Source organism: Balaenoptera ricei, chromosome 16 (genome assembly GCF_028023285.1).
Source record: "Balaenoptera ricei isolate mBalRic1 chromosome 16, mBalRic1.hap2, whole genome shotgun sequence".
NCBI lineage: Eukaryota > Metazoa > Chordata > Mammalia > Artiodactyla > Balaenopteridae > Balaenoptera > Balaenoptera ricei.
Genome location: NC_082654.1, coordinates 121,235,277 through 121,262,640, shown reverse-complemented (window position 1 = coordinate 121,262,640; position 27,364 = coordinate 121,235,277). Strand labels below are relative to the sequence as shown.

At 38.2% G+C, this 27,364-nt stretch overlaps 1 protein-coding gene across 9 annotated transcripts in view; it reads right to left on the bottom strand.

Moving 5' to 3' along the window:
• Positions 1-27,364, bottom strand: part of REEP3 (receptor accessory protein 3) — a 151,526-nt gene that overhangs the window by 70,520 nt on the left and 53,642 nt on the right. For 8 of the 9 annotated variants that reach the window (XM_059899601.1, XM_059899603.1, XM_059899602.1 and 5 more), the window contains exons 3-5: positions 7,543-7,619; positions 5,022-5,142; positions 4,735-4,848 (exon numbers count right to left, since the gene is read on the bottom strand). In XM_059899601.1, coding sequence (XP_059755584.1) covers positions 4,735-4,848; positions 5,022-5,142; positions 7,543-7,619 — 312 coding nt within the window. Of the gene's footprint in view, positions 1-4,734; positions 4,849-5,021; positions 5,143-7,542; positions 7,620-27,364 lie in introns of those variants that run through there. The other variant, XM_059899609.1, reaches the window with a different exon arrangement.

The following is a 27,364-nucleotide window of genomic DNA, read 5'->3' as shown; positions in this document are numbered from 1 at the left end:
AGGGCTGACTGGGCGGGAGGGCTGGGACCAAATCTAACACATTCAAGCTCTGGAAAGAATCCTTCAGCTGAGAAGCAGCTTCCCGAGCTGGCCTCACACAGAGCTCACTTACATCCAAGGGCACTAGAGAATCTGAATGTCTGCTCAAGTATCCAAGTCTATAGTTGGCATCTGTAAAAAGGGACCCTGAATGTATGACTAATTCTAACTTCTTTATACCCAAACGATTCTGCTTCTGTTTAAATACTTCATATCCTGGTTATATATTACATTAAAGTTACTATATTTTGTGTTAAATAAGGGGAATTTACCGTGCTTATCAGCATCTTTGTATAAAACCTCAACCTATCCTCTTCACATTTTTAAATTAAGAATTCAAAAACATAATCAGCAATGCTTTATAATCTTACAAGCATACAAACAATCTTTTATGGAACAATTTTTATGCTACTGTTCAATAATGAATAGCCATGAAGCTCTATTTCTTGTTGATCTTTGACATACTACATTATAACTGCAGATAAGGTTAGTCCCCAGTTTTTAGGGAAATGGCTTTTCCCTATGGACATTTAACACAATCTGATCAAGCCTAGAATGGAATTGATTGCATTTGCATTAAGTGAAAAATACATTTTAGTGGTTTTAAGATTAAAGCAATATATATTTATTGAAGAATGTTTGTAACAGAGAAAAATATAAAAAAGAAAGATTATTTGTAACCCATCACCGTAACTACCTATATATATTTATGTATTCTTTTAGCCTTTTCTGACTCATCATACTTTTAGAGCAGGGTTTCTCGACTTCAGCACTAACGCTATTTTGGGCTAGATAATTCTGTGTGTGTGTGGGGGGATGCCGTCCTGTGCTTTGTAGGATATTAAGCAGCGTCCTTGTCCTCTACCTGAGATGCCAGTGGCAGCACCCCCCTCTAAGCTGTGACAACCCACAACGTCTCCAGACATTGCCAAATGTCCCTTGGAGGGCAAAACTGCCCCCAGTTGAGAACCATTGTTTTAGAGTATAAGGGGTTTTAGAAGTCAGTTTTTACCCCTTCATTTTACGGGTAAGAAAATAAATACTTAGAGAGATCAGTGCAGATGACTGCCCCAAATCTCACTGCTAATTAGTGGCAGAATCAGAGCTAAAAAATGCTGACAACTCAACTGCTACAGAATTCAACTTTCATTAAAATATTGTGCTTTCCTAGATTGCAGAGAAAAAAAATATCATCTTTCTTCTCCAGTGGATGATACTAAACAGCTGAATCTCCTCAAATCCTTTCACGAACAGAAAGCCATTAAAACAGACAGCAAGATGTCAGGATTTCTGACCTAATCATCATCATTTACAGTCAATAAGATTTCAGAAATTTTAACTTTAATACTCTCATTTCTGTGATAATTGATTTTTTATAATATCTGCCAAAGGATTCACCAAGAAGAGGCTGCCAAAGAAAATCCCAAGAGATGGTTAATACGACTGATAGTACTTTTCTTCATCTGTCCTTCGTCCGGCAGGAGTGTTGCTCATCTGTACAAAAGCCACCGGCATTTCTCATGTGAAAGCTATGGGATGTTGAACATCCTCAGTAAAATCCTTGAAGCTCCTTCATATGCTTGTGCTTTGCTCAGTCAAAATAAACTTGTACACTGACCTTGGTAACAGATGCCTGGTAATGAGGTCACAGAACTGAGTAACATTTTCAGAAAATTGCTTTACGGTGTAATAAATGTTCTGATTAGATTCCTATTTTCATCCTTAACATGCTCAGGCGGTTCAACCTGGGAAAACTAGTCAGCGGTACTGCTGATCTTTAAAGGTCACACTGAGAGTCCAATATTTTTAGCCTGAAAGATATTTTTAACAAACCATATATTGCAAAAAAAATGTTTAATAATTCTCAAGTCTTTCTATTAGCTTTCTTGCAGTTTCTCCTTAAACTTGACCTATTTCCTATTTCAGTTTCAATTTACTCTTCCGTATGAAGTGTCTGGTTCAGTGATTCTTCCATCACACCGCCTTTCTTTGACATCTCCAGAGATGAAGCTAATTTCCCCTACTTTAAAATAGGCACAGTAAAACTTGAGGCAAATAGTGTTAACATTATGCTGTGTTCAGCATATTTAATGACTATTTCTAATGAATAAAATCCAGTATGGTTGATGCCAACATTCCTGTGCTCATGAGGAGAATGGTGAGGGTTGCCTCATACAGTGAGCTTGATAACAAAAGGATCACGAGATCACAAACAAAAGAGAGCATTCCAAAGTGAATTCAAATTACAGGATGTGTGTTTGTTTGTTTTGCAGTGGTAACTTAAATGACTTTTATGATCTCTGTTTCCTGCCTTTGAAGTGGGGAGGTGGTTTTGATTTGTTAAATGTATAAATAAAAACAAACATTGAACAACAAAGAAGCCAGAGAAACATAGAATTACTTTTATAGCCTTTCTACAGCAAAGTGTTTCTGTGAGATGATGCTTATTTTTATTTTATTTTTTATTTATTTTTTTTGTCTGCACCGTGAAGCTTGTGGGATCTTAGTTCCCCGACTAGGGATTGAACCCTGGCCCTCAGCAGTGAAAGTGTGGAGTCCTAACCACTGCACTGCCAGGGAATTACCAGATAATGCTTATTTTCATAGTGGAGGGCAAGGGGTAGGCTCTAAGCAACCAAAGATGAGGTAAAATTTTCAGTTAGTGAATACACATTCAGCTTGACAGTAGTAGCCTGTGAGGGTAAGGACTGTATCTATTTTGTTCATTGCTGCATCCCAAGCACCTACCATATGGTAGGCATTAAATACATACATAGGGACTTCCCTGGAAGTCCAATGGGTAAGACTCTGGCTCCCAATGCAGGGGGCCCGGGTTCGATCCTTGGTCGGGGAACTAGATCCCACATGCTGCAACTAAGACCGGGTGCAGCCAAAATAATTAAATAAATAAATAAATAAATAAATAAATAAATAAATAAATATTAAAAAACATACATACATACATATAGATGTTAAATACATTAAATACATACATGTTGAATAAATATATCGTATGTTAAATACTGATGGCAGCAAAGTATGTATAAAATAAAAATAAATGAGAAGGGAACCAGGATAAGATGATCTAGTTGGGGTTTCTGATTCCTCACACAGAGTTTGGCGGTAGTAAGTCAAAATAAAATAAATATCCTACAAAATAGTGACAATATGTAGGGAGGTGTCTCACAGAGTATGTAGGATTATAAACTATATTTAAGTGTTAAAGTGAACAGGGCAGGGACTTCCCTAGTGGTGCAGTGGTTAAGAATCCGCCTGCCAAAGCAGGGGACGTGGGTTCGCACCCTGGTCCAGGAAGATCCCACATGCTGAGGAGCAACTAACTAGGCCCGTGCACCACAGCTACTGAGCCTGCGCACTATAGCCTGCGAGCCACAACTACTGAGCCCGCGTACCACAATTACTGAAGCCGGCGCGCCTAGAGCCCGTGCTCCACACAAGAGAAGCCACCGCGATGAGAAGTCCACGTACTGCAAAGAAGAGCAGCCCCCGCTCGCCCACCGCAACTAGAGAAAGCCCGCGCACAGCAACGAAGACCCAATGCAGCCAAATAAAGAAAAAAAAGAAGAGGGCAAATGGGATTTGCGTGCTTCTATGTTTCCTAAAACAATGTTCTAAAATGTGTACATTTTCTAAGCAATTTTTGATGTCGAAAGTTAATTTTTAGTTTTTTGCCATAGAATCACGTTGAATGTTGCTTTTAAGTATGGAAAACTCAGAAAGCATCTTCTTTGGGGTGTAAATAAATACATGTACTTCATTTGTAAAGTTAAATAATGCTAAATTTTGTAACAAAAGAAAGCAAGAAGCCCTCTGTCCCCTTCTCTCCATCCCCCTGCAGGCAACCACTTTAAAACCTCTACTTTCATATACAGCAGCGGAGGACTTTAGTTCTCTTCCACCTCATTTTCTCCTCCTCGCCATCCTCCCAATCGAGAAGTTAAGTAAATCACTGATGGTTACTTAGAAAGTCACACTCAGCACTTTATGGATCTGAAACCTGTTTTCCTTCCATATACTACACACCAAAACCAATTATGCTATGGTATTTAAAATAAACCACACTAATTACTACATGCAAAGAAATCCAAAAGCCATAATGCGAATTTTCACAGAAGGCATTCCTTTGATAATCTGGCTTGTAAAACACATCACATGACATTAGTAATTGGCTAAGTAAAATCTTAAGTTTTAAGAACAGAAATTTTTCATGCCTTATTTTGAATAATCAGTTACCTCAAACTGGTTGAAGTATGGGTGCAGAAGTAAGCCAGAAATCCTACCAAGATATTGCCATGGAGAGAGAGAGGGAAAAAACACCAAAGACAGAGAAAGAAAGAATGGTCATCTTTACTAAAGGTGATTTACTCAAAACTATTTTAAGGTTATAAAGTAGGAAAATTATGACAAAATGACAATTTCCAGTATGTTTTATTTACTAACTAGCTCTCATTTCATCATCAATTAAGAGTTTCAAAATATCCAACAATTATAGAAAACACATGTTAAAATGCCTTTAAAATAATCTACTTGTTTTTTTTCTAGTATTACAGAAATAAACAGAACGTAAATTTGTGCCAAAATTTTATAATGATCTGAAGTAAAAAGCCACCTTATTTTTTTCATTGACAATGTGACACTGGATTAAAAAAAAATAAAAGGTAAATAAAAAATTACCTTCACTGCTGCAGTGACAGCAGCAGTAGCTGCTAAATTTAAACCTTGCCGCCCAAAGTTTACCATAGTCTCATAGCCTCGTTCCTTTGCTTGTACAATATAATCATCAATCTCCTAGAAAAAAAATGAAACCCATAAATATTAATTTTATTTAAAAAGAGTGACAAGAAGCTGAAAACTGGGACTTCTCCCCCTTAACATAATAGTTTCACTCATTTTATAGCATATAGCATGTGATGATATACATTTCTAACAAGTGATTTGTGGAAATAATCTGTATATCTTACCCTTTCCTTTGAAGAAAGTAGTGGATGAAGGAATTTTCTATATATTAAACTTGCTCCTTTGGTATAGGGAGAGAGCAGCCATATGACAAAAGCAATCTTAAGCTCATAGTACAGGGGGAACCTAACAAGAAAAAATTAGAAAAAAACGCCAGTGAAAATAAAGTGCAGACCATGAGGAAATCGCAAAAAAAATTTTTTACAAAGTTCAGTCACTGGGTTAAGTTTTCACATGTAAAAAGTTGTGATCAGGGAAACAACCATGTTTGAATTGACAAAATCTCATTGACTATACAGATCAGAGCAACCTGACCCCCGGAGTGATTCACACCTTCTAGTACAAGATTGCTCTGTTTAGACAAGCACAGCCAAGCTGCCAAACTGACTGTGGCAGTTCAGAGAGGGCATTAATAGCATTTATAACCAGGATAGTAAGGTACACCCACCCTGTCTGCAGAGCGTAGCTGTCATGGCATTCCCTGGACACATCTCCAAGCACCAGGAGTCACCTTTATAAGCGTCAAGTGTACAGTGTTACCCCATATACACATCTCCTTCCCTTAGAACTCCCAGAAAACGTCCCCTCCGATTTCATTTGGCCAGAACTGCAGCACTTGACAGACCTAAACTGTTCACTTGAAAGGAGAATGGAATTGCCATTGTGGTAACCTGGGAATTAGGGTAATATACCCATGTCCCTTCCCACTTGATTTTTCAGTGCCTTCTCGGTAGGCTGAATACACTTCCTCAAGCAATGACCATGGCTTTAGCCATGTGACCTGCTTTGGGCAACAGAATATGAGTGTGACATATGTCACATGCAAGGAGACGCTTTTTTAAATGCCCTTTGACTCCCTCACCTCAACACCCCCAACCTCTTGCTTTCAATTTTTGCTTTTGCTTTTTGCCACGAGAACAGCTGCTTCTTCAGCCTTGGTCCTTGAACAAGAAGACACTTAAAACTGAGCTGAGCCCAGCAAAGTTGCAGCCAATCATTTGTCCTCATATAGCTTGAGCAAGAAATGAATGTTTGTTTTTCTAACCCATTGTGCTTTTAGGGTTGTTTGTTGCCACAGCAAAAGTTAACTAATACATCATGAGGGGACCAGCATCTTGTGGTACATGAAGTACTAAGATACATGATAAAAAAAAATCTGGGCTCTTCTGATGAGACAGATGGGCAGGGGGCAGTGAGGAATGACTCTTGTGTAGTCTACAAAGGGTCTCTGCACAGTGCAGTTACAGAGGAGTTTCTGGACTATCATTGCTCGTGGTAAGCTTTTTCTATGTTGTTTACTTTTTAATAGTGTATATATGCTACATCTGCAATCAGGAAAAAAAAATAGAAGTCTTTAAAGAGAGAGCATTGAAATTTAAGAGACCTAGCATGGCTTGGAATCTGTGTTCTGCCACTTAAAAACAAACAAACCCTCCCCAAACCCCTACACCAAAACATAACAGGTAAATAAATGAGCTGTGGGACAGAGGCAGGAAGAGAAAGATTGATGCAGATACAGAGAAGTTGATAAATAAAGGCAGGTTGTTAAGAACATTTAAGTCTGATGACTTCCGTTTTTTCCTAGCAATCCAATGTGACCTAGTGTGCTATGAGAATATGATGAGAATAGCAAAGTCAGAAAGACAGTTTAAGCAGAGAACAGTAAATGTTTGAAACAGATACAGGAGGGAATGGAAGTAGCCACTGACCAAAAGCAAGTAAAAGGAATGGTGACTTTCAAACTGATACCAATATGAGCAGCTGATTTTTTTCAGCTCAACTGGTAGCCTGGGTAAAGAAGCAAAGAAAAGCAATTGTTGGGCTAATTTAGGATGAAGGTTTGTGCAGCAAAGGCAGTTGAAGATAGTGGCAAGGTAGTAAAAGTTTAAAGAGTTTGAAAGGAGGATTTCTCCAAGTGATGGAAAGGTGTAGATGGAAATGCACTACTGAAATACAGCACAAGGAGATTCAAGTTGTTCCATTAAGTACTGCTCCTCAGTAAAATGTTAAATCCTTGAGGATATAAACATGTTTTAATTTTGCCCCATGCTGTTTGGAATAGAGCAGTCAAGGAGCTGGTGCTGGGGGGTGTTTCTGTGTGGATTTGACGTCATCCAGTTTGAATGTTTGTAGATGAGACTTTTAAGGATGGGAAGGGAGCGCTAAAACCAGATGCTGTGGGCTTCAAAAGAGGAGTCGTTTAGGAAGTAATCAAGAAAAAACAGTCTGAAGTCATCATTGTGGAAAAAAGATAATGACAACCAACTTTTCTCTATTCCAAGGTAGTGGGAGGTGTGTGGGAGATGGGCAGGGAGTGGCATGTGGGGAGAAGGGTGAGCTGCCTTCACCTGGGGGATTTCGTAAGGGAAGTAATGTTCTTGTGGGGAAACCAGACGAAGAAAATGATACAATGGATAATTACGTAGATGGATCAAATTCACTCAGTTAACAGCCAGAGCAGGATAAAAACTCAGGACACCTAATAAAGAGTCTATAGTCTGGCCTTTTGTCAACACTAGAACTTACCAAGCAACTGTCTGATCTGCTACTGTTTCAATCACAGTATAGAGAGCAAAGACAATCCAGTACATCATCCATCGAACCTGGAAACAATAAAAATACATATGAAATAATAGACCAAAGTTATTTGCAACTCTGAAAAACTGTATATATCATATATAGTATGTTGGATTAAATGCAGAAGGCGATGGTTTAATTCTCAACAGGTTTTATGCCCGAGTTCCTCACATCACTACATCAGTAGTCTTGGGATATAAGAATCAAAGAATAACAAATCTCTAGGCTTGATACAATATAATGTAGGAACCGAAATGAGAGAATTGAAAAAATAGGACATGTTTTTCTTAACTGGAGGAAAATTCTTTAAAAGATCTTATCTACATGCTTCCTTATGAAGATTACTAGCTATTTAATTATTATACAAATCATATAGTATATGATATGACCACATTTAATCTTTATTAGTCTTTTAAATTTTGCATTCCTTATTTCTCAATATATAGAAACTATTTGGAAACCAAAGAACAATCCTGGGTTTGTTACATCCATAATGCTAGTCACCCACTTTGAAAGTCTAAGGTTAGTGTCTTCTTCCTCTTGCCCTAAATATAAGCCTGTAATCTTTCACATATCCTTTTCCTTCTACTCCAATACCACAAGAGTAGTTGTAATAGACCAAATGTTTGTGTCCCCTCAAAATTCATATGCTGAAATCCTAACCCTGAATGTGTACTAGAAGGTGGGGCCTTTGGGAGGTTTTTAGGTCATGAGGGTAGTGTCCTCATGAATGTGATTGGTGTCCTTATAAAAGAGACCCCAGAGAGCTCTCTCTGCTCTTCCACCATGTGAGGACATAGCAAGAAGATGGCCACCATAAACCGGGAAGTGGGCCCTCACCAGACATGGGGTCTGCTGGCACTTTGATCTTGGACTTCTCAGCCTCCTCAACTGTGAGAATAAATTTCTGTTGTTTATAAACCACCTAGACTATGGTATTTTTGTTATAGCAGCCTGAAAGAACTAAGACAGTAGTTCAGGACATTTTTACCTCTTGCCTGGAACAGAGCATCCTAAAAGGTCCTCAAGACTCTGGTATCTCTGTACCAATCCTTTTCATGGAATATTGCCATATTAATTTTATTTTGAACTCATTCTCACAAATGAGTGAGAATATACCTTTCCACCTTCCTAAGCACAGAGACTCTCATCTCTCACGTAGGTTGGATTTTCCTTAAGGGTTAAAATGTCTGCTTTTCAACCTAGGTGTCCATCGATAGATGAATGGATAAAGAAGATGTGGTACATATATACAAAGGAATATTACTCAGCCATAAAAAGAAACAAAATTGAGTTATTTGTAGTGAGGTGGATGGACCTAGAGTCTGTCATACAGAGTGAAGTAAGTCAGAAAGAGAAAAACAAATACTGTATGCTAACACATATATATGGAATCTAAAAAAAAAAAAAAAAAAAAGGTTCTGAAGAACCTAGGGGCAGGACAGGAATAAAGATGCAAACGTAGAGAATGGACTTGAGGACACAGGGAGGGGGGAGGATAAGCTGGGACGAAGTGAGAGAGTAGCACTGACATATATACACTACCAAATGTAAAACAGATAGCTAGTGGGAAGCAGCCGCATAGCACAGGGAGATCAGCTTGGTGCTTTGTGACCACCTAGAGGGGTGGGATAGGGAGGGTGGGAGGGAAGGAAATGCAAGAGGGAGGGGATATGGGGATATATGTATACGTATAGCTGATTTCACTGTGTTATACAGCAGAAACTAACACAACATTGTAAAGCAATTATACTCCAATAAAGATGTAAAAAAAAAAAAAAATCTCCGCTTTCTCAATAATGTAATAATGGCTAACAATAATACACAAAACCATGCCAACTATAGGCCAGGGACTATACTAAGTGCATCACATATATTAATTCACTTATCCCCACAACAACATTATGAAGTAGAAAACATAATTATATGATTATAAGGAAACAGTGGCAGAGAGAGGTAAAATGACTTATTCAAGCTGCCTGACTCTGGAATTGGTGCTATTAACCAATTTTGCCATGTACAGAAAGAAATGTGAGGAATTGCTGAATGTGAGGTCCAAGAATAACCACTACTTCCCTTGTTCTCATCCCAATAAGATGACAAAAAAACAAAAATTAGGTCTCTATAATTAGCTAGAAAATTGACCTATTTAGTTTTAATACAGATGCTTGTTTGGGTATTCCATAAACAATAAGGAACTATAACTCAGGTAGCTTTAACAGTTTTCTATGTACATGGAGAAATCAATTAATAATAGCCATGAATAACTTTTGAAGCAATGTGTTGTGACATATGCATAATAATTTACCCAAGAGCTTAGAAAATTGCCCAAAGCAAATAGTAGGGCACGTTATCTCTATTTAAAATACAACGAAATTGATTTATAAGATTATCATCTCAAATTAAAAAAGAAAGTTAGACCAAATATTCTCTTTAGTTTTTCACTTTTCATGAGTTATCTTAAATCCCTCACTGCTGGCAGTTCCAAGCTTTTGTCCCAATATGGGGATTTTCTTCCAGGGCTAAAATCCTATGTGTTTTTTCTCCCCGCCCCTTTCTATTTAAAGGAAAGTGAGGCTCTCACATGAGTTCATTCATTTAGCTTTTCCAAATCAAACAGTAATTTAGTACTTTTACCGTTCAACTGTATTCACAAGGTTATCCCCTCAAAAAGAAATGAAGAAAAAAACCCCCTGCAAACAAAACAACGCACTTTCATTGAGCTAGAAGGGACCTTGGTGGCGATCAAGTTTTTTGAACTAAATAAGCCTTTATTGAAAAAAATTGTAAAACAATTACAAAAAAACCAGCTCTGGTTGGTCCTCCCCTTCTACCCACTGTCGGACTCTTGAGGAAACTCCAAGAAACCCTACTGCTCCATGGGGCAGAGTTCGAAAATAAGTAACCTGGCAAACTCCTCTCATTTTACTGAGGGCCAAAGTAAGCATGCTGTGCAAGGTCGCCAAGCTGGGAAATGGGTGCAGGAGGGCACAGTCTACTTTGAAGCCTGAACCAGGCAGATTTTCAAACAAGCAGCTGCCATCAGACCAATCTTTTCAGCTCTCTCTTCCCTCTCTGGTACTCAGCCTGGGGATTTCAGTGTAAACTTTACCACCTTCTTTCCTGGGAAAGTGGTGGCTTGAGTTAAATGGTCTCTCTCATAGGAACTTTAGGAAACTTTCAGAAAAATAAATGATTTAAGTCAACACTTGTTATTTTTCATTATTTTATATTTTCATTATTTTACTATTTCACAACCGTCATTATGGTTGTGATCTTCCAAATGGATAACAACGATAAAAAATACCCTACAAATAGTCATAATTTACCTGTTAATAGGGTTGAGTAGAGGTGAAAGGAACTGCACAGATAGCTAATGTTTGGTGATACTCCCTGAAAGACTACTTCTCAAATAGACTAGAGCTGCTACAGTCCCACAGGTTTCAAAAGCACCTTGGCTTCGGTAAAGTCAAGTGTTAATTCAGTTTTCAAATTTATTTTAAACCCCACCAAATAAATAAGTACTTTCTCGTATATAATGTTTATCTCTAAAAAGAAAAAAATTTATTTAGGTTGTGAGAATACGTAATAATGCCAAAAATAAAAAAAGGGAGAAAAGAAGAAAAAGAAGGCTCTATCTTTTTAGTTAAAAAACAACAACAAACTATATACTCAATAGGGTATTCCTAGACATTTTCCTGAGGTATCGGCTACAATTTTATATAAGCAAAACTCCATGGTTCTAATTTAACTTTAATGAATATATTCTTCGACAATCTGCTCTCATAAACTTATGGATTTTTTTGTTCTCCTCATTAGAAAGATGGACCTTAAATATAGTTGAGTCAAGGTAATAATTAAATGAATTCAGTGAGTGTGTGTTATTCATGGGAGCAAGCACAAAGAAAGTTAACCTTGAAAAGATATTGCTTTCTGTTTTCTATTAATGGTTGGGATTTTATACCAAACGATTACTCAGCAAAGCTTTCATTAAAACTATACCTCAAGGCTGCTCAGACTACTGTTTAAGGTCTAGCCCAAAGGAAATAACAGAAAGAAGTCAAGGAGAGAAAGAAAAGAAGGAAGGAAGGAAGGAAGGAAGGAAGGAGGGAAGGAGGGAGGGAGGAAGGGAGGGAGGGAGAAAAGGAAGGAAGGAAGGAAGAAAGAAAAAAAAGCAAGTCACAAAATTAGAATTATAAATATGTGGAGATAAAATATTCTTTAGATCAACAGAAAACATCAATAACAAAATGCAATATTAAAACAAAAAACTAGTAGGAAAACAATCACATTGATAATCTTATGATTGTATATAACCAAATATAATAGAAATAAGTGTCATTAAAATGTTATGCAAATAAAAGACTGTAACTTAACAGTTAACTGTAATAAAACACAATCTACCTTTAAAATTACTGGAAAAAAAATTTATGATCTTAAGAAAGTGGGAACAAATACTATTTCTTTCCAGTTCAGAAACAATTGGTAAAATCAACAAAACTGTTGTTTAGATATCTTCATGAGAACAATGAGTAATAAGAAAGCTACTCAACTTTTTCTTAAAATTCTCTTTGATTCCAGGGAATTGAATGATCCAGCAAGGTGGAGCTTATACCTGTAAGCACTAAGATGGACACACACACACATCCTACTTTTGATTAATCTTTCATATCAAACATAATTTAGACTATTCCTAAGGACTCAGGTGGGATCATCATATATAATACTCATTGACACAACTGTAGCAAACCCTACCTACTTCACATCATGGGAATAGAAACAGGAATATAACAGCTTCTGTCCTCAAGGAGTTAACATTTTACTGGGGAGAAAAGCAGGTAAATAACAGTGATTTTAAAAATGTTCTTCTGTTTTTACATTAGATGCCCTAGTTCCCAGTATGAGTCAAGAGCACAAGAGTCTGAGGAAAGCTTATTAAAGGGACTATTTATAAAGTTGTGGGTGAGGTTCAGGAAAACCAACAAAGGATAGTAGTTCACCCTTGAGCTAGCGACAGCAGGAACTGACGTTATCCCCTTGGTGTGAAGAAGGGAGGACAGGGAAAGGTTTCATGGGATCCAGACAGGGTAACCGTAGGGGAGAGCTGTAGCCTCAGGTAGAGAGTCACAGCCAACCTGTGGTGGCGGGGAGGAAGCAGGGAGACCAGTACTCTGACTTCATGCTCACCCTGCCTTCTGATCTTCTGCAGGAGCCTCTCATGAGCCAAACCCAAAGGGAAGTCAGACATAATGTAGCCTGTAAGGATCGGCCTCCTGGGCCCTAAGTGAGGCAGAGCAAGGTGGAGTGTGGGGAAGAAACTCCCCTGGAGGGGCAGGTGGTAGGTCCCAGCACTATTCAGCCTGTCAGCTCTTGGAAACATATCAGGAATCAAAGTCATTTCTCACCCCTTCCACAGACACCTCCCCAGTGCAGATGACCATCATCTCCTGTCTGGATTATTCTTATAGTGTCCTAACTGATGACTCTGCTTTTTTGGGTCTTTTGCACACATCACTGAGTGTCTCCTTAATGAGCAGGTCATTCCTTTGCTCAAACCCCTCCGATGGCCCCCCTCAGAATTCTTACCTCAGCCTCCAAGGCCCTGTGGATCTGGCACCAGCTGCCTCTCTGGCCTCATCTTCTCCTCTTCCTCCTTCCCCTGTTCTGCTCCAGTCACATTGGCCCTTTACTGTCCTTCCTGTGTACGGTAATGTTCCTGCCTCAGGGCCTTAGTACATGCTATTTCCTTGTTGAAATGCTCTTCCCTCAGTTATCCATGTGGACAGCTTTCTCACTTGCTTCAGGTCTCTGCTCAAATATTTATCCGAGAGGCCTTTCCTGACCACTTGTTTAAAATAACAATGTCGTTCTAACTCCCTTATCATGACTTATTTTTCTCTTTAGCACATATCACATATCATAGACACAGCTAACAAATATTCAATTTTTTTCCTGCCTTTCCTTAGTAGAATGTAAACTCCAAGAGGACAAAGACTTTCATTTTTTTCACTACTAAATCCTCTGTGCCTGCAGAGAAGGTGCTCAATAAACATATGAATTGTTGCATGAATATGGGGCTGCACAGAGCTTAGTGTGCTCCTTTACATCAGGACTGCAAAAGGCTGGACAGTAGACAAGAGGTAAAGACATGACAATTAAATATAGAGGAGTCTTTTAAGAGACCTGGTTTAAAAAGAAAAAAAGGGGAAATAAAAAATAGCATGAGGCAAAAGGAAAGCATGTGTACAGCCTCAAGGACTGAATATTTTACTGGAGAGATAATGAGATTCAAATTATGAGAAAGCAGGAATACTTAATGGAACAAGATCTTGAATGAGACAGACAAGAATAATATTAGAAAGAAGAGTGGGATCAAGAAAAGAAGCAGGGGGACTTCCCTGGTGGCACAGTGGGTAAGACTCCACATTCCCAATGCAGGGGACCCAGGTTCGATCCCTGGTCAGGGAACTAGATCCCATGTGCATGCCACAACTAAGCGTTTGCATGCCACAACTAAGAAGCCCACGTGCCACAACTAAGACCCGGCACAACCAACCAACCAACCAAATAAATAAATAAGTAAGTAAATAAATAAATAAATGTTTAAAAAAAAAAAAAAAGAAAAGAAAGAAGTAGGGATGCATCTTCCTCTGGGATAGAAGGAAAAGAAGAGTGGCCATGTTGGGAAGAGGGCTGAAGTGGTTCATAGTTGAGGACCTCTATCTTTACTCTGCAGTAGGAGGGCAGGTCATCTTTTAAAGCTGGGGATTGGTGGGAAGGAGAGTGGACTTGAAAAGAGTAGTAAAGGTTTTTAAAAGTTGTCTATATGGATGGAAAAAGGACCTGCCTAGTGTAGAGATGGAATAGGTTATGTGACCAAGGATGCTCTCCACTGCTCTGGGTGTCAGAGCTAGGGGGCTGCAAAGAAAGGTCTAGGATGGTGAAACAAGACAGGGGTGGAGGTGACAGCTTGCTGTCCATAAAAAGACAGAATAATGGAGTGGCGGCTGGGGAGTGGCCCAGGAGGGCCTGTGCTTCTCAGCCTAACCTCTGAGGGAGGAAGGGCCATGTGTCCTGTTCTCGCTGAACAGAATCTTAGCTGAGGCTTTTGAGTAGGGCTGGGTCTCCCCCACAGGCTCTCTCCCTTCCTGCGGCTGGGAGGGCAGGGGGCAGAGCAACCTTGGAATCTATTTGTTCAAGATGGGCAGGGCCCTAGTTCTTCTTACACGGTTGCTTGAGAAGCATTTCTTGCTGAAGTCAACACTAACCTGGACGGTCATGTGAGAGAAAAACATCTCTGTATTCCCTCAGCCATTGCATTTTTTTCCCACATTTTGTAATTACAGCAGCTTAGCCTACCCTAATATAAAAAGCTATCCTCTAATCTCTATGGAGAGTGAGAGAGCAAGGCCATAGTAGCCATGGTTCCAGAACTAGGTGGACATTGGTCACAATGCCATTGGCTGCCATCTGTGACATAGCTAATGCCCTGGTTGGCAGTGATGGGTGCTACTACCACAGTGATCTGGAAATGGAGAAGAGGACTATCCTTTTAAGAAACTCTGGCTGAGATATCCCCAGGGGACTCTCAGAAGTATTGGGGAAGAAACTGGAGGATAGGCAAGATTGATATTCTCATGCAGCAGACTGGGGCAGAGCCAGAGAAATACTATTTCAAATTACTATTGTGATCCTTTGGCAAGTGTGGCTTCTATCTGGGTGAATTTGTTATCATCTGTATTGTCAGTATATGTGACTTAAGGCAATCCCCTGCTACTTTCAGTAGGCCAAGGAATCAGATAAATAAGCTTGTTAGAAATATGCATAAAGTTTAAAGTCATTATATTCTAAGTGGTAGGCCAAGATATCCAAAAAATAAAATGCATAGAAGTCCATGGGAAGACTACATGAAAAAAGTTGTTCAATGGTCTATTTTGCCTACTTTGCTTTGTTTTCTTTCCCAGGAGTACACCTAATGCCTACTACAGTACCTGGTACAAAATAAACCCTCAAAAATATTTATTTAAAGAATTAGTGACCTGGGTTAACTTATAAGCAAGAATATAATTTCCATTTTCCCTAATTATTTGGTAATAAAGTTCTTTTGAAGTGGTCACAATGAAATGGCAATCATTTATCAATTTTGGGACACTTTACCCACTATATGTTTCATGACTACAAAAATGTGATGAATGTTTTAATTAAAAATACAATATTTATAAATAAAAGATTACTCAAATAGAATGTTAAAATCATTTAAATATCAAAATGAATTTATTTTCTAAGAAAATATACTCCTGTAATTAGGCAAGTTCTTCTGAAAATTATGGAGTCAACTGTGATATAAAACCATAGTACCTAAAATTACATTCTGGTTTACATAGTGCATGGATCAGATTAACCTACTTAACAGGCCAGCACTTGCTTTATTACTCAAAATCCATAAGGCCTTTATAAAGACTTAGCATTTCGGAAACCCAGACAGTCATGTGATCGTGTTCTTGCTTTACTCTCTGAAAGGAATTAGGATAGTTTAAGCCTGAGTGAATACTGTAAAATGAACGTACTCATAGGCTAAATTTACTATCAAAAGACCATGCTCCATCTAATAGATAGGCATTTACCTACCTCTGATGCCAAAAGAAAAGTAGGTCTCATTTCATGGGTTTTAAACATTTTTCAACAAAACAAGTTTTTATGATTTAACATTCTTAGACAAAATTTTTAATGAAATTGATTTAGATCCCAGGACAAACAATAAAGCAAACAAAAAGTGAACTGTGACTGTAAAATAATCCTCATGATTTCCATCACAGAAGTTGAGACCAATGCACAGGCATATTTATATACGGGAATATCATGTTCTGGTGGGAGGCTCGTTGCTATAGATTTGCAAGAGTTATGGAATAGTGGTTAGGGCATATTCATTAAAAAGCATTTTTCTTAAATTGTATCTTTATATGTTATTCTTGCTATGCTATGAGCATTGTGATATTATGATAGCAATGATATTAACAATGATGTACGTTAAGTCAGCGGTCCCCAACCTTTTTGGCGCCAGGGACCGGTTTTGTGGAAGACAATTTTTCCACGGACGGGGGTGGGGGATGGTTCAGGCAGTAAGGCGAGCGATGGGGAGCCATGGGGAGCGGCATATGAAGCTTCGCTCGCTCACCCGCTGCTCACCTCCTGCTGCGCGGCCCGGTTCCTAACAGGCCATGGACCGGTACCGGTCTGCTGCCCGGGGGTTGGGGACCCCTGTGTTAAAAGATATAACTGTACTAAATGATACTTGCACAATGAAAAAAAAGGGTGATATATTAATTTGACAAATATTAGTCAGGGCCTATTACAAACAAAACCTGTTGACATGAAATAGTCATAAACCCGATGTCAAGGCATTCCTACCCCCAAGAAGCTTTCATGGGATGGATGAGTAAAATAAGACATATAAAAGGATAATAATAAGTGATTGCCAGCACTTGTGTGTTGGATCCAGCATATAACTACTAATATTTTTAATATATTATATATAATTCATTTGCCTTGTATGAATGAAATTTCTTCATTTCCAAAGGAAAGCCTTCTCTAACTGCCTCTACCCCCCTCCAAAGGTCATATATAATTTTTGTGCACGCTACTTTCTCTTTGTGGTGTATCTGTGAAACGGTTTGTATAACATCTGTCTCTGCTTTTTGACTCTAACAGCCAATGGGGCCTGAAATTGTCTTGTTCATCATCATGTTCCCAGGACCTAGCACCCCTGTGCCTAGTAAAGCAAACACAGGGGGAGTCTTTTACTTAACAGTTTCTTAACTTTAAGATCTGAATTGATGTAAGATTCAAACAGGTAACTCTGGACTGCAAACAGCAATTTATAACATACAGCATAGTCTATTTTGTCAAAGTTGTTTTCAAAGTTTTCAGAGATTAAACAACTTTCCAATGTCTCTTAATTTCAGATTCTTTGAATCATAAAGCAATTAATGCTGGTTTTTAAGAAAAAATGAAAAATTACACATGCCTAATGATTTCAATTATAACCACACTAAGTAATTCCAGGGCATAAAATGCTAAAATATGCTTCACTGGAAAAAAATATCCTTGCTGAGTCTGAAAAGAAATAAACACTGCTGAATTTCAGACCACCCAAAGAGAACTTTATTTTCTGACCATTATTAGTTATTCCCTCAAGTCAGTTCACCCAAAACACTCATTCTGTACCACATTTCAGAGACAACAGACAGATCTTCTAACAGAGATTTCTTTAGAAACAGTAACGAATTGAAAAGATTTCTGTTTCACTAACATTATGCAATAATTTGGTTACTTCATAATGATTTTTCCCCATTAAAAACAAAGGAACAAAATGTGAGAAATCAAATAGAAAAACTCCCTCTTTTATTCAACCCAGATGGCTCGATTATGGGATTTTTCCCAGAGCTGTGCTAAGTTAGAAGCATGCTTGAAAATAAGCTAGTTGAATTTCAATCCACAGTGAATAGAGACCTTGGTTGAAATAGTTTTTTTTCTTTTTTCTTTAAAAACAGGGAGCATGCGTTGGGAGGTGAATATGTTAAGACTAGGATTAATTTGGACTTCCTTGACTTTGGGGTACTTCTTCCCCCACTTCCCCACTGTCTTAACTTTACAGCTTTCCAGGACTTGGATGTTTGGGAGTCGGTTATACTTTCAGATGCTGAACTTGCAGCAACATGGTTTACCTGCAGTTTCCAGACGTCACTGCCAAAGACCTCACAGAATATCCTGTTGTTTTGAGGAAGAAAGCCTCACATTATACAGATGTATCTGGTGTTAAAATCAATTAAAATGGGGCAGACTGTAACTAGAAATGGATACTCTTTCACAAGACTGCCTTGGTCTTCCTCAATGTTCTTGAATCACAGAAGCCCCATGTATCTCATCCCTCACTTCAGTAGTTTGAGAAACTTGAGAGAAGGAAAAAGTGCAAAAATGTTTAAAAACTAGATGATAATTAATTTAAAAGGGGTGTTGAAAAGAAGGTGTAAAAAGCAGGAATTGCTTACAGGAACTGTTCCCGGGAGCAGAATTTAGGAAGGAATGACCTCTTAGTTCAAAATAACTCTCTGCATCCACACTGGCTGAGAATTTGCACTTCACTTTTTGTATTATTTAAAGTCCTATTGATTTATGTGGGATAATAAATATCTAACAGAGACACTGTTCCACTTTTGATAGAACCACACAATTTCTCAGGATTTTAGCCTGGGACAGAGCCTATCCAGACAGAGAGGAGTAAACGGGGCTCAATGGCCATCCTAATTGTCATGTTTCCATGCTAGATTGTCCTCCTACCTTCTTTATTCCCTTAGTGTTCCCAGAGTCTTGGCCCATTACATTTCCTATTTGAGGCATTCCCAAGGGCTGGCACCACTTCTTAGGCACCTAGGTCCTCCATTTCCTCATGCATCTTCACATGGTCAATTCCACCTTGCTATTTCAACAAGTGAACTATCCTAGCCACTAAAAGGTATGCTCTTTTCTCCAGGTGCCCGGCAGGACTATGACTGACACAGTAAATGAAAATTTTCCTTCTTTAGGTAAGATACCACTTTCTATATACAAGTTGTAGCTTTATGTTATAGGCTCAACAGCATGCTTTAACATACAATAACCATTCAAACAGTAAGAGCCAGCCTTTATACCACATGGGAAAACAGCATCTTCTCGAGAAGCAAAGACTGGTAAAAAAAAACCCAAAAGCTCCAGGAAGAATAAATCTGTCATGACTGAAAGTGAGTCTGTGTTATCAAATTACTTTCCTTCAAAAGTATGTGCAGCCAGCCTCACACAGAGAACTGAGGTTCACATTTGGGTGAATGGAGAGAGAGGCAAGTTACAGAGCACTGGATACTTGGGGTAAGGAAGGGATGGATGTGTGCCAGAGTGCAGGATAGTATGAAGACCCCAAGTAAACACAGTGAGAGGAAGAAAAAAGTGGGAGGAAAGGTACGGGAAGAAAGGTGGATGAGTCTCAAGAAAAACTTCACTGATGTAGAAATTTTGTGTATGGCCAGCCCTACAACATGGAAACGAGGAGAAAGTCCAACTCAATATCCTTACCCCCTTAATAGTATTATATGGTTAATTTTGTTAAAATATTATTTTTCTATGATATACTCCAAGTTGCTAGTCCATTTACATACAGATGTTTTCTAAAACAAACTATTTGTTATTTCGTGCCCATCTGCCTACATAAACTTATACTAAAAAAAGCACAACGTGGTAATTATTCACTTTTCACAATACAATAAGATACCTCTTAATCAATGCTTTTCGATTTGGCTGTGGATACGAATTACTTGGGGATTAAAAAAAATTATGTAGATTCCCAGGCCCCATCATCACGTGCAGAGAGAGGGCAGCTAGGTGTTTAAAAGGCAAGCTCCGTAAGTTTTTAATATGTAAGCAGACTTGAGAACATGCACAAAATCCTTGCTACCTGAAATGCGGTCTACAGGCCGGTAGTATTGGCATCATCTGGGCACCTGCCGGAAATGCAGACTCGCAAGCCCAGGCCAGAACTACTAAATTAGAATCTGCATTTTAACAAGATCCCAGGGGGATTCCAATGCTCCTCAAAGTTTGAGAAGCACTGCAGTGGGGGGCTGCTCTGTGTTTTTTCTGAAAATATCACTTAGAAGGAGGTGGTATCATTCATGAAAAGAATGTATAAGAAGAGCCTTGGGTTTGGAGAAAAGATGAACTCAGTTTTGCATGATAATTTGTTAGATGTAAACAGTTAAAATGTACCCTTCTTTCATAACACTATTTAGGCACATCATCATTACAAAAAAAAAAAAAAAAAACTGAAAAAAATAGAAGGAACTGAGTCTTTAGTCTACTTCTCAGAGGCATTGTTTATGGCTATCAGTTGAACAGACAAAAGCTTTGAGTAAACTACCCAGGGAAGGGCAGCCTACAGGCTCTTCTACCCATAAGTTCCATGTGGAATGTCCCTGTTGTCTACTCATCCTAAGAGCCTGGAGCTATCTGGACACTGACCACTCGATGGAAACTCTCTCTCTCCCCAAGGTGGAAGTGCCCTTAGATTCTTCTCCTTAGGAGTAAATCTAAATCTGCCTTCTACAGAGAGAAAGTAAGAACATTGATGAGTAGGCTGAAATTATAGTCAAACAACATGTCATTGGCAAAAACGTCCTTAATTGGTTCTAATAATTTATTCTGATAATCTTCTTAAGAAGACTATAACATAATAAAACTGAATTGTTAGATCTTCACTTAAAAGATGCTATTGAAAACCTTTGGAAGTTAATATAATATTTTAAAATAAAATTACTCAACTCAATCTACTTCTGTGACTTTTCAAGACCTTTTGATGAATTTTTCCATTTTACCTGCAGAGTTTGGATCTGTGGTTTAAAAAAAAAAGGGTTTAAAAAAAAAAAGGAATCAGTCTATATTTATCCTGATACACAAGAGACAGACAAAATTTCATATATTTGTATAATTCAATATATTTTAAATTTTTACAGTTTTTCAAAAGAACTTCATCTTTTTACAATCTATTACATTTCTGAAGTAACATCTCTCTCATGAGCTTTTAAAATTACATGAGGTTTTCTGAAAGATTTTATTTTTCTTACTTAGCTAAAATCTTCAGGAACAACTCTAGCTTTTATATTTTTAGGAGGACCTTTCACGGCTGACAATCTGATTATTACAGCTGTAGTTGGTGAAGCACTATCTTACTAAAATTACATAATGGCAAGATGATGTACATAACTGAACATTCCAAAGGTAGATCCTGGTGTTGAGTAAAAGGAAACTTCTCTGTTTAAATAGTGTAAACTTTAGCTGAAAAAGAAAAAACTAAAGAAGAGGTATATCTTACATTATTAGAAAACATTCCATTTTTATTTTATTTACTTATTTTTTAAAATTAATTTTTATTGGGGTATAGTTGCTTTACAACGTTGTGTTAGCTTCTACTTCACAGCAAAATGAATCAGCCATACATATACATATATCCCCTCCACTTAGGACACTACAGTGCATTAAGTAGAGTTCCCTGTGCTACAGTATGTTCCCATCAGTTGTCTATTTTATACATAGCATCAATAGTGTATATGTGTCAATCCCAATCTCCCAATTCCTCCCACCCCACCCCTTTCCCCCTTCATATCCGTACATTTGTTTTTTATATCTGTGTCTCTATTTCTGCTTGGCAGTTAAGGTCATCTATACCATTTTTCTAGATTCTACATATATGTGTTAATACATGATATTTGTTTTTCTCTTTCTGACTTACTTCACTCTGTATGACACTCTCTAGGTCCAAAAAATTTTTTTTCTTTTTTAAAATTTTATTTATTTATTTATTTATGGCTGTGTTGGGTCTTCGTTTCTGTGCGAGTGCCTTCTCCAGTTGCGGCAAGCGGGGGCCACTCTTCATCGCGGTGCACGGGCCTCTCATTATCGCGGCCTCTCTTGTTGCGGAGCACAGGCTCCAGACGCGCAGACTCAGTAATTGTGGCTCACAGGCCTAGCTGCTCCGCAGCATGTGGGATCTTCCCAGACCAGGGCTCGAACCTGTGTCCCCTGCATTGGCAGGCAGATTCTCAACCACTGCGCCACCAGGGAAGCCCCCCCAAAAAATTTATTCTAAAATTTTAGAAAGAACTATGTTATGCATTCATTTAAAGCCCTCCATTATACAGTCTTAATTTTCGGTCACTTAAGTTTAGCATTGCTTGCTTAAACCCTTTCTTGTTTATTTTGTCAATCCTTTTTCTACTCTTCTCCATACCTTAAGCTATTTCAAGTGTTTATCTTACTAGACTCATTGAAGGGAACAACTCTTAGATATTGTAATTCTCTTGGTTTTGTTTTTATTTTTATTTCTGCTTTTTTTATTGCTTTATCATCCTACTTTCTTTACAGATTCCTTTAATTCTGATACTCTTCTTGCTTTGTGAGTTGAATGTTTCATTATTCTTCCCTCCTGTTCAAAATAAAGGCGTTTAAAGCTATTAAATTCAAGAACATAAATTGTAATATGTATTACTGTCATTTTTATTTTTGAATTCGTCTAGTACTGCACTTTTGAACTTCTCTTGTACTCGTTATTTCTCCCTTTTGGAACTTATTGGGGGTTTTCTTCAAAGTAATGAGGTAATGGTTTCTGAACAGATACGGGGGAGGCAGAACATTGGCTGCCTCTGAACACAGTTCTCCTGCAGAGAAGGTGGTGGCAGTTGAGTTTTTTGGTTGCTGTACCTTTTATGATTTTAAGCTGTTCCATCACTAGGGATTAGGGTGGAGGTGGCTAGGTCTCCCTCCAATTTATTGCTTAACAACATTTCCTTTAATGGAAACAACGGTTTCTGTCCCTGTTTTTAAAAATCTGTTGCCATTGGCACTACAGTTAGTAAAATTCTTCCTAGATATTAGCAAAAGCCTGACTTAGCCTGTTAGGTTTAAACGTTACCATGAGAATTTTTTTCTTTCCGTAGGTTTTGCAAAGCAGTTGCATTGGAAGATAGAAAAGGACAAGACAGCTGTGGTTGGCTAGCTCCATCTTAGTGTGAAAATTGTTGGAATGCTTTCAATTTACTTCCTAAAGGTCAAGGGGTACTCTAATTCATATTTTTACATTTTAGCTGATTTTTTTTTTTTTTGGCCAACCAGGGATCGAACCCGGGCCCCCAGCAGTGGAAGCACAGAGTCCTAACCACTGGACTGCCAGGGAATTCCCCACATTTAAAAATTTTAGAAGGAACTGTGTTAGGCTTTCATTTAACACCCCCCAATTATATAACCTTAATTCAAATTTAACAGTTGTTTCCTAAAGTGGATCCACTGTAATGATCCTAAGATGATCATGAAGAAATTGTTTTTAGAAGACATAAGAGTATACGTCACTTGATAATTATAACAGCATCAATTACTGCAAGCAGCGAAGTTACATACTAACATGCACTATGTATAAAATAAGTAAACCCAACAGAAAAAACTTAAGTTTACAAAGCATACTCATCACCTACTTTAAGTAAATGTAAGCTGATTTAATGATAGTTCATTAAAGAATAATGAACTATCCCAAGTGATTTTTTTAACTGTCTCAAGTGGAAACTGTGATTTTATCACAACTTGATTTGTGAACAACTATAACTCAAAACAAGATACACATGTATTCATTGCATGTCAGCTAAAATTGAATTTTAAAATTGTCAAGGATTGAAAAAATGATAACACGTATTACTACTTTAAACCTATGTCCTATGCGAACACATTTTAAAAACCAATGTTAATGGTAAAACAAGTCTTATTTGATATTACAGTATAAATCAACCACAAGTATACCACTCACAAAGTCAATGTGGAAATATGGGTAAAGATAGTAGAATGAATACACACATTTAATTGCATTCCCCACCACAAATCTCTTTAAAGCAACAGTAAAGTGATGTTTCAAAAACACTTAAGTCCAGAAAAATATAGAAGAGAAGAGAGCACCAACATTTTTGGACCCAAGAAGGAAATGGTTGAGTAGTAACTGACTCAGGAGACCTGAGAAAACTGAATAATAAGTGGACAGTGGGAAAAGCTGACAAGCAACCCAACTTTACACTGCAGAGCTTCCAAAAGGCTCAAAAATTGGTAACACAATTCTTGGCAAAAAAGGCAAAAGAAGGATGGCTGTAAGGATACCTGTAAGGAGCAGGTAGGCCCCTAGATGTCCTCCCACTTCAGCTGTGTGGTGATGCCCCTCCCTCCCCTAGCAGGACCCTGAGGCTTATTCTCTGGAAAGGGTGAATCAGAGGATAGCTGGATTTGCAAATCTCTGGCACAGTTGAGAGTAGGGCTAATAGGGATTAAGTAAAAGTTTATAAAATATTGAGGGCCCCCAACCCTTATTTTCCCACCAGAATTGCAGCAACCAAGTACCTTCCAGAATGGAAGAGTCTTCTCTGAAGAATCTGCCTGGCACAAAAGAAAACACCTAAAGATATAGCCAGTGATAATTTTTTAAGGAAATGATTGTTATGGGTTGAGATGTGTCCCCCAGAAAGATATGTTGAAGTCTGTTATAGACTGAATTCTGTCCCCCTAAAATTCACATGTTGAAGCCCTAACCCCCAGAGTAACTGTATTTGGAGATAGGAACTTTAAGGAGGTGATTAATATTAAATGAGGTTGTAAGAATGGAGCCTTAATTCAATAGAACTAGTGTCCTTATAAGAAAAGTAAGAGACACCAGAGATACCTCTCTCCATGCATGCACAGAGGAAAGGTCATAGGAGGACACAGAGAGAAGGTCTATAAGCTTCCTTGAGGCGTCACCAAAAACCAACCCTGATGGCACCTTAATCTTGGATTTGCAGCCTACAGAACTGTGAGAAAATAAATTTATGTTGTTGAAGCTATTCGGTGTGTAGCATTTAGTTATGGTAGCCTGAGAAGACTAATACAAAGTTCTAACCCTCAGCATGTGACCTCATTTGGAAATAGGGTCACTGAAGATATAGTTAGTTAGGATGAGGTCATACTGGGGTATGGTAGGCCCTTAACCCAATATGACTGGTGTCCTTAAAAGAAGAGAGACTCAGAGACAAAGACACAGGAGGGGAGAACATCATATAATAGAGGCAGAGACTGAAGTGGAGCAGCTGAAAGATAAGGAACACCAAGGATTGTTGGCAACCACCAGAAGCTAGAAACAGGCAAGAAAGGATTCTCAACAGGTTTCAGAGGGAATGTGGCTCTGTCCACATCTAGTCACCAGAACGGTGAGACAATACACTTGTATTGTTTTAAGACACTCAGTTTGTGGCACTTCCTTATGGCAGGCCTAGGAACAAATTAAATTGCCTAGTCAGATCACCCTGTAGTGAAGATCACATTCAGCAAGCCTCTTCATGGGTACAGGACTTCGAATCAGCTATTCATTATAATACTCAAATATGAGCAGAGAACCAAGGATCATCCAACATTTGAGAAAATCATATATGAAAAAGAGAGATTGAAACAAACAAAAAACCCAGAATTCAAAGGACAGAGACTGTAGAAAGAACATGTCTAAAAAGAAATCATTCATATCCTCAGACAAAAAGGAAGCTATTTTAAACAAAATAAGAATAGGGTGCTATCAAAAAAGGGAACATTCAGAGAATAAAAGGAGCTCTTAGAAATTAAACACATAAGAGAAGATAAAATTGAGGAACTCTATCATAAAATAGAGCAAAAAAGAAAAAGATAGGAAAGAGAAGAAAAAAAGATCAGAAAATTAGAGAATCAGTCCAAATGGCTTTCTAGCTGAATAAAAGGAATCCCAGATAGAACAAATAGTGAAAAAGAAGTGGAGAAAATCATAAAGAAATAATTTTAACCAAATTTCCCAGAGCTGAAAAACAAAGGATTCCCAGATTAAAAGAGACTACTGAGGGTTTAGCAAAATTGATTATAATTGGCTCACACCGAGGCATGTCATCATGAAATTTTAAAACAATGGGGACATAGAAAAGATTCCACAAGCAGGTAAGAATCAGAATGCCTTCAGACGTCTGCACAGCAACACAAGAAGCTAAAAGACAAAATTCTGAAGGAAAATTATTTCCAGCCTATCATCTCAAAAAAAATCTACCTCTCAAAAAGCCTTCTCGGGAAGAAGGCATTGCATCAAAATGAGGAAGTAAAATAAGACAGAGGAAAACAGGAGATTAAGAAATCTGAAGATCTAAGACAAGAGCCAGTCCAGAATATCTAATGGATGAGAATGCACTGAGAAGAAATTCACACAACTGTCACAGAGTTTGGGTCTAAATTTGCAATGAGAACAGAGGATATCAAAGAAGTGAACAAAACAAAACAAAAAAAAACAAGACAATGTATAATACCAGGGAAAACAAACTATTGGGCAGAAAAAGAATGGTCACGGTAGGATAGGATACTATAGGGATCAGATGCAAATAGTGTTTACATCGTGAAAAATCTTATATAACAGGTACTGATTTAAATGCTTTGTGTTCATTAACTCGTATAATCCTCACAACCACCTGAGGAGGTAAGTACTACTACTGTTCTCATTTTCCAGATAAGGAAATTGAGGCAAAATAATAACTTGTTCAGGGACTTCCCTGGTGGTCCAGTGGTTAAGAATCCACCTTCCAATGCAGGGGACGTGGGTTCAATCCCTGGTCAGGGAACTGAGATCCCACATGACGCGGATCAACTAAGCCCGTGTGCTCTAGAGCCCGCGTGCAACAACTACTGAGCCTGTGCGCTCTGGAGCCTGCTCGCCACAACTAGAGAGAAGTCCGCGTGCTGCAACGAAGATCCCGCATGCCGCGGCTAAGACCCAATACAGCCAAATAAATAAATAAATAAATAAATAAATAAATAAATAATAACTTGTTTAAAGATACAGCTAGTAAGGGATAGGGCCAAGATGATAAGACAAGCAGCCTGGTTCTAGATGGTTCTTTATATTCTCTTGCTTCTTTCTAACTTAGCCTCAATAATGTAAAGACTGAATACTGATCCAACCCAAATTACACCCTAATGACACTGGGAGGCTACAGGGAAATTATGCAAGTATACAGTGACATTGGGTAACTACTAAATCATCTTTAATAGAAGGAAGTCAACTGACGAGATCCCTCTGAAAAATTAAGAAGCAGCAATATGAGCAGGTATTTAGATGTGGAAATAAATACTAAAGGATCCGGATAAAAGAATTGAAAGTAGTTGCCTCTAGAGTTAGAAA